Here is a 13,422-nt window from a genome sequence, read left to right as displayed (position 1 = left end):
AACGCATCGATGCATATATAATTTATAAACTCTATAAATCATAGATTTGGATCATCTACTGTGTTGAAAACACAACACTCGATGTTGTGCACTTTTTACACGAAATGATCACATGATCATCTTGGGAACATCACACCATATGAGATAAATTTAAAAAGTTGTCAAATTAAACGAGATGATCATGTGATCATCTCGTGTAAAAAGTGCCAATTGTTATGTTTTCAACACAGTAGAAGATCCAAATCTATAAATCATGAGGATTGAATCAGCTGATTTTCTGTCATCTCATCAATAACATTAATCCCATGNTACACACACACACACACACACACGTGCATGTCACCCTATCAACTGCCACATGGTATGATCTCTATATATAATATAAAAATAAGATGTGGACAGCTCCAATATTAGTCAAAGCACATTTTCCAACCAAAATTGTTTCTTTCTTCCTCTCCACTCCAGAGAACAAAACTCATAGTCGCCCAACACCACTTCTTTTTTTATTTATTTTAATCTTGGATTGGATAACAAATGAAATAATGGAGCCGGAGTTTGCCACAAAGCCCATATTTCCGGGCCGGGTCGACCTGGACCAGATGGCAGACACCCCGACCCGTGGTTCCCATCACCGCCGGGCCCACTCCGACACCTTCTTCCGATTCCATGACCTCGATGACATCCTCCTTGACGACGTCGTTGCAGACCTCAACCTCGACCTGCCCCCTCACCCACCTTCACTCATCCCCAATGGTCCGCCGCCGCCGCCGTCTGCTCACCTAAACAAAACTGATGAACCCAGGTCGAACTTACACTTGAGGAGCCTGTCGGTGGACGCGGATTTTTTCGATGGCCTTGGACTAGACGGCCCGATGCCGGGTTCGGAAGCGGCTCCGTCCAGGCCGAAGCACAGGCATAGCAATTCCATGGATGGGTATTCAAGTGCGACGTCGTCTGACTTGGACTCCAATTCGAAGAAGGCTATGGCTGCTGATAGACTCGCCGAGATTGCTTTGATTGACCCCAAGAGAGCAAAAAGGTTTGATTTTTATCACTGCGTTGACCTGTTATTTACTGGATTTCTGAGATATCTTTTGTTTATGGAACTTCTTGAAAATGTATGGATGGATGTTCCTTAGTTTGTTGATCTTTAAAATAAATTTTCCCTTATTCTCTTGGGTCGGATACGAAATACGGAGGATCCTTGTCACGATTCCAAGTCTTAGCTGAGAACTCTTCCTTTATAGAATTCTGGCGAATAGGCAATCTGCTGCGCGATCGAAAGAGCGAAAAGTTAGGTACACAAGTGAGTTGGAGAGGAAAGTGCAGACTCTGCAGACTGAAGCAACCACACTATCAGCTCAGATCACATTGTTGCAGGTATTTTATTATTGCTTCCTGTAATTGTTAAAGTGAACAAAAACGATTGCCTGCTTCCTCTGCAGCTCCATAGTTTTTATTGAAATCAGTTAAAATAGTTCTGATTTTTCATTGGAATGGTGTGCTTAAAAGAATAACGGGAACTAACTCAATCACAAGAACACGGTCCCACTGTCTTGTATGGTATAGAATCAATTTCTTGTGGAATTGCTTCGGGTGATTGTTTTATTGAACTTACTGACTCTTTATGGAGGCTGTCCGATAGCCGTACGGAGTTCTTTAAATACTGGGCTTAGCCGTCTAAAATGGTTTAAGAGTTAAGTTTTACCCAAAGTTATTTGAAGCGCAATGTGCATACACTTTTAAAGCACTCCAAGCTTGGGCTTCATGGTTAAGGTATGCCGCATGTGCTTCGTCCCAAGCATTTTACCATTATATAGGCTCTGAATTTTTTCTTCATGACTGCGGCTTATTTCTGAATGGTCGATAACTTTTTGTCTGTAGAATGATCTTTTACAGATTCACACCGTCACATATCACTTCGCTCACTGTTTAACATGTTTTAGTATTGTAAATTGTTTTGTAATAAAATATGTGAGCCGCAGTGGTGGCCATAGTATACCCATGTCATGACCTACTTATAAGAAACATAGTTTTAAGCAAGATGCTTATCGAGGTTTTATGTTAGTGATATGTTTCACGTTGCACATTTCTTAATGCATATCAAGAGCATTCGTGGCCAAACATAAGTTGAAAAATTCACGCAAGTCAGGTATATATGACCTTGTTTTTGACACAAGACTATTGTGATGTAGATACCAGAATTTTATGTAGTGGAATCCTCTGATAAAGCTTCTCGCATTATAAATCACAATTAATCACAAAGCTTATCAGAATTGTAAGGCATAAGATAAACCAGGATTAATCAAAATACTATTTACCTTTTGTCAAATTATATATTGTAGATGCAAAAGTCATCAAGCATATAGAGCCTCTCGTTAATTACAAACTTGAACTAAATCATCTTAATTTATGTTTGAAGAATCTGTTGCATTTGCTAGGCCTGTTTTAGCTTTACCACGAGAATCAAAGCAAAATAGCAATTTTAACATTGAATATCTTAAGAACTTGTTTATCATATATTATTTTCACACAATGCAGAGAGATACGACTGGCTTGTCTACTGAAAACAAGGAACTTAAACTAAAGTTGCAAGCTTTGGAGCAGCAAGCACACCTTAGAGATGGTATGTTCTGCTTAATTTCTCCAAGTCTCAAATACCGATAATTTGATACACCAAATTCACAAGCATGGCTACTTGAATTTCAGCGTTGAATGAAACATTAAAAGATGAACTTCAGCGACTTAAGATTGCAGCTGGACAAATTCCGTCTGCCAATGGGAATACCCGAGGTTTGTCCTCCCAGTATTCCTCTCAACCACAAGCTTACCATTACTTTGGCAACCAGCAGCCACAGCAGCAACAACATTTTCAAATACCTCAATCCGATCCGAATACTCCTAGGCATGGCAGGCTGGCCCAACCTAGTTTCCAAGATTTCAATAGGATGGCTTGATACATCTCATATATATCGTGTTATTAGAATCTTGTATATACGTGTATACATGTGTTTCCACGTATGTAAGGTTGTGATTAGATAAGTCATTTTATCATGTATTCGCTCTAGAGATACAAATGAAGCCATATATATTACTAAATCTCAATGAACTTATAAGTTCGAAGCTCTAATTCGCCGCTTGATGGCCTGGTCTTTCCCATTTCTTTATTTTTTTGATCAATAAATAAATTATATAGATAAAAAAAGTGAGTAGAGAGTGAGAAGGGCATTCCCGAGAAAACATTACAAGCTCATGCCTATTCTGTACGCTAACGCAAATCGAGTCTGGTCATCCTAATGAATGTAGGGATTAGGAGAAGAAAGGTCAACTCGAGTTGTCAATGCACAGCTGCACACCCATTGATTGGCTCGTCGACCATGATATGTATCGCCAACTACATAGTATAATCCATCTGAACTAATGAAGCCAAAAAATAAGTGGCTACAATATCACATATGACAAATATGGTTGAATACAATGCCAAAACTGGCTTATCCACAAGAAAACAGCATTGACATGGAAAAGACAAAAAAGGTCTGATTCAAACCACAATAGCTGATACATTGAGTTCGCCAAACAAATTAATGGAAAAAACGTTACTTGCTATTAGCTATATTCCACGTTAGTCAAATATAATTTCAAGTAATATCTCATCATCCGTATGTCCAACAATGAAACTAATTTCCAAAAATATGATGCCAAGAGAGTTAGAAAGCACGATGGCGTAATCTTCACAACAAAATACTGACAATGACAACCGTTGTCTCCTCTGAAATAACATAAATTTCCTATGTAGTTTTTCTAAATTTTTATAGCCTATCTCCATCAAAAAACCCTCTTGATCCGCCCTTATAAGGTTTAGAATCTTTTGGCAGTCACTATATATATGATATGATCCAACCGCGAGCCAAAAAAATTAGGTATAACTGGAGAAACGATTTTGTATGAACAACAATATAAATTCTTGAAGCTCTTTGAGTATCATTGGAAAGATAACCATGTTGATGGCCATAGTGCTCATCCTGGTTTTCATATTATCAGCATTCTTGCTGCAAAAATGGACTTCTCCAAAGGAAATGGACAAGATTCCAGGAAGTTTGGGCTGGCCAGTAGTGGGGGAGACTTTCTCTTTTATCACAGAGTTTTCAAGTCCAGCCGGCATTTTCAACTTCATGCGCAGGAGACAGCAAAAGTAATGATCCTCTTGTCACAAAAATATTGATTGTATAGTAAACGAACTTTACAAGTTGGAGACTGATTTACCTTGATTTGCATCAGGTATGGGAAGGTGTTTAAGAGTTCCGTATTAGGGAGATTTACTGTATTCATGACAGGAAGAGCAGCAGCGAAGATTTTGTTAACAGGGAAAGATGGGCTGGTCAGTTTAAATCTGTTTTACACAGGAAAGCAGGTTCTAGGCCCCACAAGCTTGCTTACGCAGACCGGGGAATCGCATAAGAGACTCAGACGACTGATTGGAGAGCCACTCTCGATGGATGGACTGAAAAAGTATTTTCCATTTATCAATAACTTGGCCATTGAGATATTGGATCGTTGGACAGGACGAGATGTTCTCGTTCTTGAAGAGGCTTCCATAGTTGAGTTTCTAATCGAACTTGAGAAATCAAGTAAATTTGTATGAGTTTACGTTTTCTATTCATATATTTCTGAACCTAGAAATATTTTTGCTGCAGTTCACATTGAAGGTAATAGGTCACATGATAATTAGCTTGGAGCCATATGGTGAGGAGCAAGAAAAGTTCAGATCAAATTTCAAGATTATTTCTTCCTGTTTTTCTTCTCTGCCTCTAAAAGTCCCAGGAACTGCTTTCTATCGTGGAATTAAGGTACCGTAATTTAAAATAATTCGAGAAATAAGATGTATAAAAGTGAACAAAAATAAAATATAGCCGATGATACTGGTGATCCATCTCTTGCCAGGCTCGTGATAGGATGTATGCTATGTTAGACTCCATCATCGCTCAACGGAGAACGGGAAATGACCTCGTACAAGATTTCTTGGGAACCCTTTTAAAGAAACATAATAAAGATGGCTTGGAAGTCGAAGATGACAATAAACTAACAGAGAAACAATTGAAGGACAATATATTGACCTTGCTTGTTGCAGGTCATGATACCACCACAGCTGGTTTAACATGGGTTATCAAGTTTCTTGAACAGAATCCTGCTGTATTAGACCGTCTACGAGTAAGCATAATCTTACATTTGTGCCATATATTGTTGTTTTATTGAGGGCCACGGAGGGAAAAAAATATGAAACATGGGAATTGCAGGAAGAGCATCAAAACATTAAAAATAATAGAGATGGAGATTCAAGCCTCACGTGGTCAGAAGTGAACAATATGCCATACACTCTCAAAGTTAGCATTCACCAAATCAGTTTAACATTTTCAATATTTCGGGTTCATTCTCATATCATAAGATGGATGACTAAACTTCTAGACTCACATTTACGGGTGATAAATGAAACTCTTAGAAGAGCGACAATTCTACCATGGTTTTCTAGAAAGGCTGCACAGGACTTTGATATTGATGGTATATAGCATTAGTACTGATACCAAGACTGATATATAAGCTTGCTTATCATGTTCTACACTAATTTGCTACAAGTTTTTAGGATATAAAATTGAGAAGGGCTGGTCAGTGAACTTAGATGTTGTGTCCATTCACCACGACCCGGAGATATTTCCTAATCCTGAGAAGTTTGATCCTTCGCGATTCGACGTAAGCTTCTTGAAATATAAATCAAACACCACCCATTCTTCACTTCTTCTGATTAAAACTGAAGTTCGGAATATACTCCTTTTAGGAACCCATGAAACCTTATAGCTTTCTTGGATTTGGAAGTGGACCAAGGATGTGTCCAGGAATCAACCTGGCAAAATTGGAAATATGTGTTTTCATCCATCATTTGGTGTGCAGATACAGGTAGATGTTGAATTATAACAATCTTAGATTACCATGTCTACCATTTATTCATCCAAAATACTTGACATGATGATGATCCTTTGTTGCAGGTGGAAGCCCCTAGATGAAGATGATAGGGTGCAGCCAACATTGGTGCGTATGCCCAAGAACAAGTACCCCGTAATGGTTGAATCCCTGTAGACCAAGATGCTAATTAGTTTGGGCTTTTTTGTTTACTTCCCTTTGCTTAAACCACCATAGGATGAATAAATCTCTGCTGACTGAATGAATGTACTTTAAGGTTGTGTTGTATCAATATATTTCAAATTCATTCAAATATATTTTTGGGTTTTAGAAATAAAAATATAAACTTCAAATTCATCTCTTATATTTTTATATGATATTTCATGTTAACAAATATGAATTTCAAGTTCACCCAATAATAACGATTTTATTTGAAATTCATTCAACTTTTATATTACTAATTTATAGATAAATAAAATGTAAATTTAAGTTTCGATCTTTTTTAATTATAAATAATAAATCTAATCATTCACAAGCACACCCTAAATTTCCTATTGCGTCACGTTTACTAAATTTTATTTTATATATATTTGTCCACGACAATTGGGCCCGGCTTGTGAAGAATTCATATGCCTAATTGATCCAGGGCTGGGCTTATCAAAGTCGGAGGCTTTATGGATATTGGGCGGGGTTCAGACATGTTTGTGATCAAACTTGACGTATAAGAAGATCTTGAGAAAAACTTGAAATATAGAAATAATAGATTTCTAAAATCAAATCAAAGTATAATAATCCATGTCAAAGAATAATTGTAGCTTTTTTTTTTGATGGTAAGAATAATTGTAGCTTTTAACTAGACTAGATCTGTGGATAAATATCTAAGTATTCATATGAGTTGCCATGGAGAATACTTTGGAGAAGCACAATCTGGCTTCAGAATTGTGCCATCTGCAGAGCCACGTTCGTTTTTAGGATGCAGAGCAATTTTAATGGCTCAAAAACATGTTGAATAACTGTCTCCATTTCGTGAAGGATCATTAGAGGAGCCAAGAGGAAGATCGAGTGCAGTTGAGGATACCGTAGAAGCCATGACAATGATAGCATTGAAGTTAGAACATGATTATAGGCTGGATTTGCAGCAGTCACTCATGTGCTAGTTCTTTCGAATCACCTTTCTTGGAGTTGTAGTTGACTGATTTAAACAGATACCAGATTTGATGTTTTAAACTCAAAGGATTGCTGGATCCCCTTGAGGTGTTTTATGATATTTTTATTGTCTTATTTGATCTTAATGTTGATTCTGTAATTTTTAATGATACATAATATTTGTGAAAACTTGTGATTGTTGTAACTTATGATGCCGCGGACCTTATGCGCTTCAAACTTTATTTATTTTGGTATGTTTTTCAGTTACGGATTGGATGTAAATTTGGATAGAGTGGAAGACGTGTTGCTACATCAAAAGCTTCTTGCTAGAGCAAAGGATCCTGATAATCGACCTGTTTTCCATATCCCTCCAAAGAGGTATGCACGCCTTCGATAAACATTGGGCCCCGTTTACTTTCTTGTGGCATCTGAAACGTCACCGATAATACTGTCCTCTGTTTAATGGGAAAAGAATGACTTATATCTTAGTTGGAATCACCATTTGCTCAAAGTTTATGGAATTTTTGGGGCATGAATCTCTGGTCTAGTATGTTTTTGGCAAATTGAAACTTAAATGCTGATAGGAAATAGGAATCTTGAGGACTTATTTTCCAGGAGATTTATTTGTCACATATCACATGTAATCTGCTTGTTATTTCGTAATTTTCTTCATACTATTTTGAATATTTTTTTTAAAGACCTTTCTACAATTTGTTTTCAATTTACTGGATTTTTCCCCTGATTACATAAGATATGAGCTATGTGTAATGAATTATTTGGCCTGTTTCTTGTGCAAAAGTGAATCTGCAATCTAAATATATAGTGCAGGAAGGAAGCTCTTCGCACACCTATCCACGAAGTGATATTTTCTACTGTTGACAAGCCCAAGCTTCTTAGCAAGTTATAATAAGAAAGGATTTTCTGCCTTTTTTTTCATGTTGGTGTTTACTTGTGCACTTTCGACCATGTTCTTATTAAACCTTGATAAAATTCTTATTAAACCTTGATCAAAATATGCACTGCATATTTCACACCTCTGTTCTATGCACAGGTGCTTCATTTCTTGAGATGAAATTGACATCTTCTTTCTTTATTGTATGGCATTTAAGCTTAAAGCATGGTTTTCTTGAGTTCCTATCAGTCCTTTCCTTCCCCTCTCTTCTTCCTACCATCCTTCCCCATTTTCGAAATTTTGTCCCTAGAGATCTCTCGTTTAGAAGCCTTAAATAACTTTATCATGACTTAGATTCTGCTAACACTATTTTTCTTGTTGGCAGCTTTCTGCTTTGCTATCTGACATAGGACTCAATATTCGGGAAGCTCACGTGTTTTCAACAACTGATGGATACTCTTTAGATGTATTTGTTGTAGATGGATGGCCTGACGAGGTATCTGTGATTAAGTTTACCAAGTTCAGTAATATTATCAAACTTAGGATTTTATATTGAAATTCTGTAGTTCCTTAATATCTTTTCCAAGTATGAAAAAATGAAAATACTATTTTATCTTTGTGCACAGTTGACATCTCTCAGTTCTAATCGATCATCCTATTTCAATTACGAGTCTGTTTTGCAATTTGATTTGCTATTGTACCTGTCCGTAACCTCTACTTTATAATCTTTTACCTAAGTAAAATAACTCATGCCAATATGTTTCATCTTTCTTCGGTCTTTCATTTGCTATAAAGGTGGCACTTTTTTCGCTTAAATTTCCAAGCATTCTGATTTCCGTGTGATTTTTTCTTATTTGTATTTTAAATAGCATAAAGGAAAAAAAAAGGTATGGTTATTGTTTGCATTTTTTCCTGGAACTAACTCATAAATCCATGATCACATTTTGTTCACATAAGCTTTACATTTACATTAAGAATTTAAGAATTTCTATCATGTGTTTGCATGTGAGTTTATATGGTTTTCTGGAAGGTGGTTAAGGGAGTTTATTTGTGGGGTGTAAAATTGAATAGTAGTTAATTCTTGAGAGTGATGAAACCTGGAACAGAGATTAAGCATACTCCACTGAAGAGCCATGTATATATGTGCCTTGACACTTACTTGCAGCCAATATATTGAGTACTTGGTGATGGAATGGCAGAGCATTACTAGTCTCTCATTTAACTATTGGTTGTCTTCTTTCGTATAACTTTTTATATGAAAGTCACTTATATGACGTTGATTGTATGCTGTTGACCTTGAATTATTGTGGCTGGGGTACAGAGAGTCTATGTGAAGCAACAATAAAAGCCATTGCTAGAAGTGAGGTGATTGATATGGACTATGCTTGTCTTCTTTGAAACAATATTTTTTTCTGTTTCTCATCCATCACAAGATACTGGAGATCAAGTTGCATCGCCAGTTCTCTGGTTTGCCTTGTTTAGGGATCATGGTCTGTTTCATTGCACTCACAAACAATGGTAGAGAAAACTATTGCTGCAAAGGCGATGTGTGGAGATTGGGAAATGGATTGGAGGCTGTTGAAGATAGGATAAAAAATCGCTGCTGGATCTTGTGGAGATTTGTTAGTTCAAAGCATTATGATGAATGTTTTTTACTTTGTTTGTCCTGCCTTATAATTGCTTTCATATATGTGTTTTTGTTACGAGGTATCATGGTGTATATTATGGTAAGAACGTTGCTAGTTAGGTCCTCAGATCTGAGCATTTGAATAATTCTCCGGAGATAGAGTTTGCACAAGAAGCTGCCATTTCGAGGTTGGCTTTCTTTGCAGCTTTTTACTATTGAGATTCTAATAGAAAACTTTTTTATTTAGTTTAAACGGTTAATGATTTTTTTAAATGTGAAAAAGTTTGTGAAATAAAGCTCTTTCTTGAGTTGTCTGACAAATAAATTCAAGGTTGGATGTGTTTTAGAAATGGTAGTATTTCTTCTAATTTCTCATTTTAAGCTCTGTTGCCTTCTGTGCTTTCGGTTTTAGTATCCAAGCAACTTTTGTGGAATTTTCATGATAATGACAGTATCTGAGTAGAAAATTAGGAATCCTTGGTCAAAACCCAAAGATGGAAGACAGCTTACATATGTCAGCGATACATCTAATATTCACCATGTGGTGACGACTTAATAAATTGTCCTGAAATGAGACGACAGTGGGGCAACACTCTGCTCTTTTCCAAGTAACATGAAATTGAGACAAAAGTGGATTACTTCGTAGAGCACTCCTGCATCAATTATGTGTCAGGAAATCATCCAAAAAAGTAGTGCCTTGATATGATCGCTGTTAGAAATGCATGGTTGATCACTAGTTATCAAATACCTTACCTGTAATAAAATGAGATGCATCTCGTGGCACTGTTGTTGCTATTTCATTTTGTTACCTTCTTATTTATATCTTCAAACTGGAATTGTGTTTGGAACCTCTCAATAATCCATGACAAGAAAAGTGCTCGTCTTAATCAAAATTATTTTGTCACGGTTTCCCTCTAAGATTCTTTTTTCCCCTTTCAGTTATGAAAACACCATTTTTTGCTGTCTGCATAGTGAGACATAAAATAGAAATATGCTATTTTTCATTCTAGTAACATTTCATTTATTCTATTTGTTAAAATTCAGGCAGGTTCAACATGGAAATGTCTGTGCGATTCATCGGTGCTTGCACCAAATTACCACATTTATGCATCGGAACTGATATGGTGCTTTCTATATGGTTGAATCAATTTCACATTGCCATAGAGTTTTGGTTATATTGTAGACTTTATGTTAGTTTGTTCTGAAATCTGCAATGAATTTCCTATTCCCACCTTACTGTAGAATGAATGCTCTGGTAGTATGAGCATCTTTTGTTATCTTTATGGATGCCTCCTTTAATTTTATCTTAATGCCACATAATGGTGCTATACATATCTTGACCAGTGTGATAATTTGTTTCAAGTTTGTTAAAGTGGCAGATTTTGGAGTTGCTCGATTCCAGAATAACGGTGGTGTGATGACTGCAGAGACTGGAACATATCAATGGATGGCATCCGAGGTATAAATTCTTTTAATTGAGTAGTGTCATGATGTGTAATTTGTTATTCAACACATTCGGTCTTTGTCGTCTTGATTTGGAATGGCTTATATATCCTACGAAAGCTGGATGATTCCAAACTTTGAATATGGTGCAGTGAGATCTGTCCCTGTGGAAAAACCAACTCAGTCCTAAACAACACTATATTATACTACAGTCTTGTTACGTCTGGGCTCTATCTTTCATTACTAGTTTTGAAAGAAGTTTTTTCTTCATTGACCTGGTACTAGTGTCTCTTGATATTTATAACTTCAAAGGCTTGCGTTATGAATGTTTGAATGGCAGGCGTCTTTCCTGAATATCCTTTGTTAATTCAACCCATGAACCCTCTAAATTCTTGATGCTTTGATCTGCTATCTGCATATTTTTTTAATTTCCTGCACTATCTGAAAGCTAGCGTTTACGAAAACTGCTCCATAGGTGATAAATCATCAACCATATGACCAAAAAGCAGATGTACTCAGTTTTGCTATTGTTTTTCGGGAATTGGTCAAAGTTAATAAGGTTTGTTCTTAAAATCCAGCCGTTATAAATGATAATTAGAGCAAGACCTAGCATGTTCGAAGTCGGTCAGTTTGTTTTATTGCTATTCTTGTTTCTTCTTCTTGCAAGTGCCTTACGATACTATGACACCTCTACAAGCTGCCCTGGGAGTGAGACAGGTTAGCAAGAGTTTCTCCCTGATGTTCTGTTTAGCATGATTTGTGAGCGATATATCACATTTACAAATTTACTGGTTACGTAGCAGCTAGCTGTATCATCTTTTCTTTGTATTCTCATGTCGATGAGTAATACTAGGGGATGGGGTTGAAAAGGTGAAATCATACGACCTGGCAATTCCACCAATATTCTTTTCTGAAACCAAGACTACAAAAACATGAAATAATCAAAATATCTTATTGTGGAATTATGACATATCTGCATGCCTTTTTTTTTGCCATAGTTCGAATTCTACATCTCGACTTAATCCTTACTCGACCAGAACTCACAAAACACGAACATCACAAGCTCTTAAACTTGATGCAAAGATGTTGGGAAACACTCCCGACTGGACGACCTTTCTTCACGGAGATTAGACTTGAACTTGAGAAACACCTACATGAAGTACAGGTAAGGGAGTGTGCCTTTGCTACTACAGACCATTTATCTTCACATACATGCACAACCATATGTAGGTACATTTCTGCATGAATTCATGAAGTTTATTCGTCATTAACTCACGGCTTTAATAGATTGTTTTACAGGAGACTGCACCTAATGGCTGTTGAGTATATATTTAGAAGTCAGCAGATTTTGGTTGTAACTAGTGAGAGCTTGTTTTGGTTCCTCCCCCCCCCCCCCCCCTCCCCCCCTCGTTAGTTCTTCATTCAAGGTTATAGGGATTTTTGGTTACACACGACAAGAAGATATCTGTGATTTCAACTTTAGATGATAATTTTGTATATCAAGTTTAGTGCAAAAGGCGACGCTTGTAAAGATATGTACCTTGTATTTCTTTTTCTTCTTTTTTCTTTTTTTTTTCTGTCGTTTTCACACAAATCTTTCCACTCACCTCATATATTGTCCTCTTCGTTTTGTGTTAGAATAGAACATTAATTTATTGCTTGTTATTAGTTTTTTATTAGATGAGATTTTACGAATGTTTCGAGGAGAGAACAAATAGTTCTTTTTTTGTTCGGTATGAAAACTTTGGAAAAAAAACCCTCCATTTACTATTATTATTTATAATATTGAGAATCCATCATATTCATATATAGTGAAGTTTTACCCTCGGATTTCCGTAGAACAAAAAAAGTTCTTTTTCACACTTAAATGATTGAATTTCCATTTTTAAGCTCATAGGATATAAATAAAACTAAAGAATTGTGGCTTGAATGACTATTCATATATTGAATTTTTATGCAAACAAATAGGGGGCAAGCTAGAAAACTCTATGGAAAGATGGTGGTTTAATTGTAGATACAAGATAACAATATAAACATTTAAGTCTTAGATTTTATATTTCAAATTTTGTATATCTAGAGACATATATGTATTTATCCAAAATATATTTGTTGTGAACAGGTGAGAACCCTGTGAATTGTAGCTCGTTTTTGTGAAAGAGTTCTTGTTTTATTCATCCGTTCTTTTTTCGAAAGTTTGTTGAAAGTGAATTCTCATCCAATTTTTTTTTTTTTTCATTTTCTTTCCAGCACAACTTTGCTACATTCGATATGACTATTGTTTATATCTAATAATTAATAATATAAATAATTTATCCTACAATATCATGCATGACTTATAATCAAAGGACACATATTGTGTGTG

At 36.1% G+C, this 13,422-nt stretch overlaps 3 protein-coding genes across 12 annotated transcripts; all 3 read left to right on the top strand.

Moving 5' to 3' along the window:
* The first annotated feature begins 449 nt into the window (after positions 1 to 449).
* Positions 450 to 3,130, top strand: LOC140990616 (transcription factor VIP1-like). Its single transcript, XM_073460394.1, has 4 exons — positions 450 to 1,039; positions 1,248 to 1,380; positions 2,542 to 2,626; positions 2,710 to 3,130. Exons 1-4 carry the CDS (start codon positions 543 to 545, stop codon positions 2,955 to 2,957), a joined length of 963 nt encoding a protein of 320 aa, XP_073316495.1. The 5' UTR covers positions 450 to 542; the 3' UTR covers positions 2,958 to 3,130.
* An 846-nt stretch (positions 3,131 to 3,976) lies between these two features.
* LOC140990683 (abscisic acid 8'-hydroxylase 3-like) lies at positions 3,977 to 6,233 on the top strand. Its single transcript, XM_073460512.1, has 9 exons — positions 3,977 to 4,192; positions 4,279 to 4,597; positions 4,695 to 4,847; positions 4,942 to 5,208; positions 5,295 to 5,380; positions 5,477 to 5,556; positions 5,639 to 5,745; positions 5,831 to 5,949; positions 6,039 to 6,233. Exons 1-9 carry the CDS (start codon positions 3,999 to 4,001, stop codon positions 6,127 to 6,129), a joined length of 1,416 nt encoding a protein of 471 aa, XP_073316613.1. The 5' UTR covers positions 3,977 to 3,998; the 3' UTR covers positions 6,130 to 6,233.
* A 450-nt stretch (positions 6,234 to 6,683) lies between these two features.
* On the top strand, positions 6,684 to 12,626 carry LOC140989498 (uncharacterized). Of its 10 annotated transcripts, none has more exons than XR_012177494.1 (9): positions 6,684 to 6,782; positions 6,985 to 7,206; positions 7,363 to 7,476; positions 8,376 to 9,805; positions 10,991 to 11,076; positions 11,536 to 11,619; positions 11,728 to 11,777; positions 12,059 to 12,225; positions 12,348 to 12,626. XR_012177494.1 is itself a non-coding variant. In XM_073458702.1 (8 exons), exons 5-8 carry the CDS (start codon positions 11,555 to 11,557, stop codon positions 12,381 to 12,383), a joined length of 318 nt encoding a protein of 105 aa, XP_073314803.1. In that variant the 5' UTR covers positions 6,684 to 7,206; positions 7,363 to 7,476; positions 8,376 to 9,805; positions 10,991 to 11,076; positions 11,536 to 11,554; the 3' UTR covers positions 12,384 to 12,626. The 10 variants fall into 10 exon arrangements, 1 of the variants encoding a protein (XP_073314803.1); XR_012177498.1 differs by having other exon boundaries at positions 6,684 to 7,206; positions 8,376 to 9,612; positions 9,698 to 9,805; positions 10,981 to 11,076; XR_012177497.1 differs by having other exon boundaries at positions 6,684 to 7,206; positions 8,376 to 9,612; positions 9,698 to 9,805; positions 10,662 to 11,076.
* The last annotated feature ends 796 nt before the right edge of the window (positions 12,627 to 13,422 follow it).

This window comes from Primulina huaijiensis, chromosome 12 (assembly GCF_012295235.1).
Source record: "Primulina huaijiensis isolate GDHJ02 chromosome 12, ASM1229523v2, whole genome shotgun sequence".
NCBI lineage: Eukaryota > Viridiplantae > Streptophyta > Magnoliopsida > Lamiales > Gesneriaceae > Primulina > Primulina huaijiensis.
Note: the sequence above shows the minus strand (reverse complement) of the source record. Positions and strands in the feature narration are given on the sequence as shown.